Here is a 1,265-nt window from a genome sequence, read left to right as displayed (position 1 = left end):
GTCTTCGCCGAATTTTATCCAAAGAAAAAAAATCTAACACACAAACCCTAAACCCTAAACCCTAAACCCTAAACCCTTGAAAACCCTAAACCCTAGAAACCCTAAACTGTAGAGACCCTGAGGATTGAGGAGTGAAACGGGAAACTGACTCACACAGATGCGATTTGAACTCATACAACAGCAGCAGCAGCAACTGCAGCAGCAGCAGCAGCAGCAGCAGCAACAGCAACAGCAGCAGCAGCAGCAGCAGCAGCAGCAGCAGCAATGCATGCAGCACCTTTGCTCTGTAGATACGCCAGTGCCCCTGAGACGGAATCTCCGATTGGCTGTTCGGCCATAAACTCAGGCTGCGCAGCCACACCCAAACCCTAAACCCTAAACCCTAAACCCTAAACCCTAAACCCTAGACCACAAACCCTTCTCAGCAGCCCCTTGACCGCAAATCCTAAACCCTAAATCGTAGAGCATAAAACCAGAGACGGATCCCTCTCCACTCTACCCATGGTCTAGGGTTTAGGGTTTAGGGTTTAGGGTTTAGGGTTTATACCTCTGAGTCTTCGTCTTCTTCTCCCTCTTCTTTATTCTCCGTCTCCACCACCTCTCCCTCTTCTCTCTCTTCTCGCTCCTGCATACTATCCGGAGACAATGACCGTCTAGCCCCCTTGCTGCTGCTGCTGCTGCTGCTGCTGCTGCTGCTGCTGCTGATTTTAATCCCCCTATAAGCACAAACACCCGTAAACCCTAAACCCTAAACCCTTGTTCCTCCTATCCAAACCACCAACAAGCTACAAAACAACTCCAACAAACAACCACTTTAGGGTTTCAATTTCATCATCTTTTCCCCGAAATTAAAAATTAGGGTTTAGGGTTTAGGGTTTAGGGTTTAGGGTTTAGGGTTTACTTGGTTGGCTTGGGCCCCAGAAACCCTCCTCGCGCTTCGTTTGCTTTCTCGAGAGGTGTACGTACACTGCGGCAAAACTCCGTCATCCTAGACAGCTGAATACCCTCCTCCTCCTCCTCCACAGATGCTGCAACAAACCCTAAACCCTAAACCCTAAACCCTAAACCCTTTAGAGCTTAGACAGCTGAATACCCTCCTCCTCCTCCTCCACTGATGCTGCAACAAGCCCTAAACCCTAAACCCTAAACCCTAAACCCTTTAGAGCTTAGACTGCTGAATACCCTCCTCCTCCTCCTCCACCGATGCTGCAACAAACCCTAAACCCTAAACCCTAAACCCTAAACCCTAAACCCTAAACCCTTAA

The 1,265-nt window shown here is 48.9% G+C and overlaps 1 protein-coding gene across 1 annotated transcript in view; it reads right to left on the bottom strand.

The window, feature by feature from the left end:
• Nucleotides 1-1,265, bottom strand: part of EMH_0050590 (uncharacterized protein) — a gene marked incomplete at both ends in the record, with an annotated part of 8,151 nt that overhangs the window by 1,310 nt on the left and 5,576 nt on the right. Inside the window, 3 exons of the mRNA XM_038022021.1 lie at nucleotides 278-347; nucleotides 548-716; nucleotides 902-1,028. Of these exons, the coding sequence (XP_037877875.1) occupies nucleotides 278-347; nucleotides 548-716; nucleotides 902-1,028 (366 nt within the window). The remainder of the gene's footprint in view (nucleotides 1-277; nucleotides 348-547; nucleotides 717-901; nucleotides 1,029-1,265) is intronic.

This window comes from Eimeria mitis, genomic scaffold (genome assembly GCF_000499745.2).
Source record: "Eimeria mitis Houghton genomic scaffold, Emh_scaff2226, whole genome shotgun sequence".
In the NCBI taxonomy this organism is placed as follows: Eukaryota; Apicomplexa; class Conoidasida; order Eucoccidiorida; family Eimeriidae; genus Eimeria; species Eimeria mitis.
Note: the sequence above shows the minus strand (reverse complement) of the source record. Positions and strands in the feature narration are given on the sequence as shown.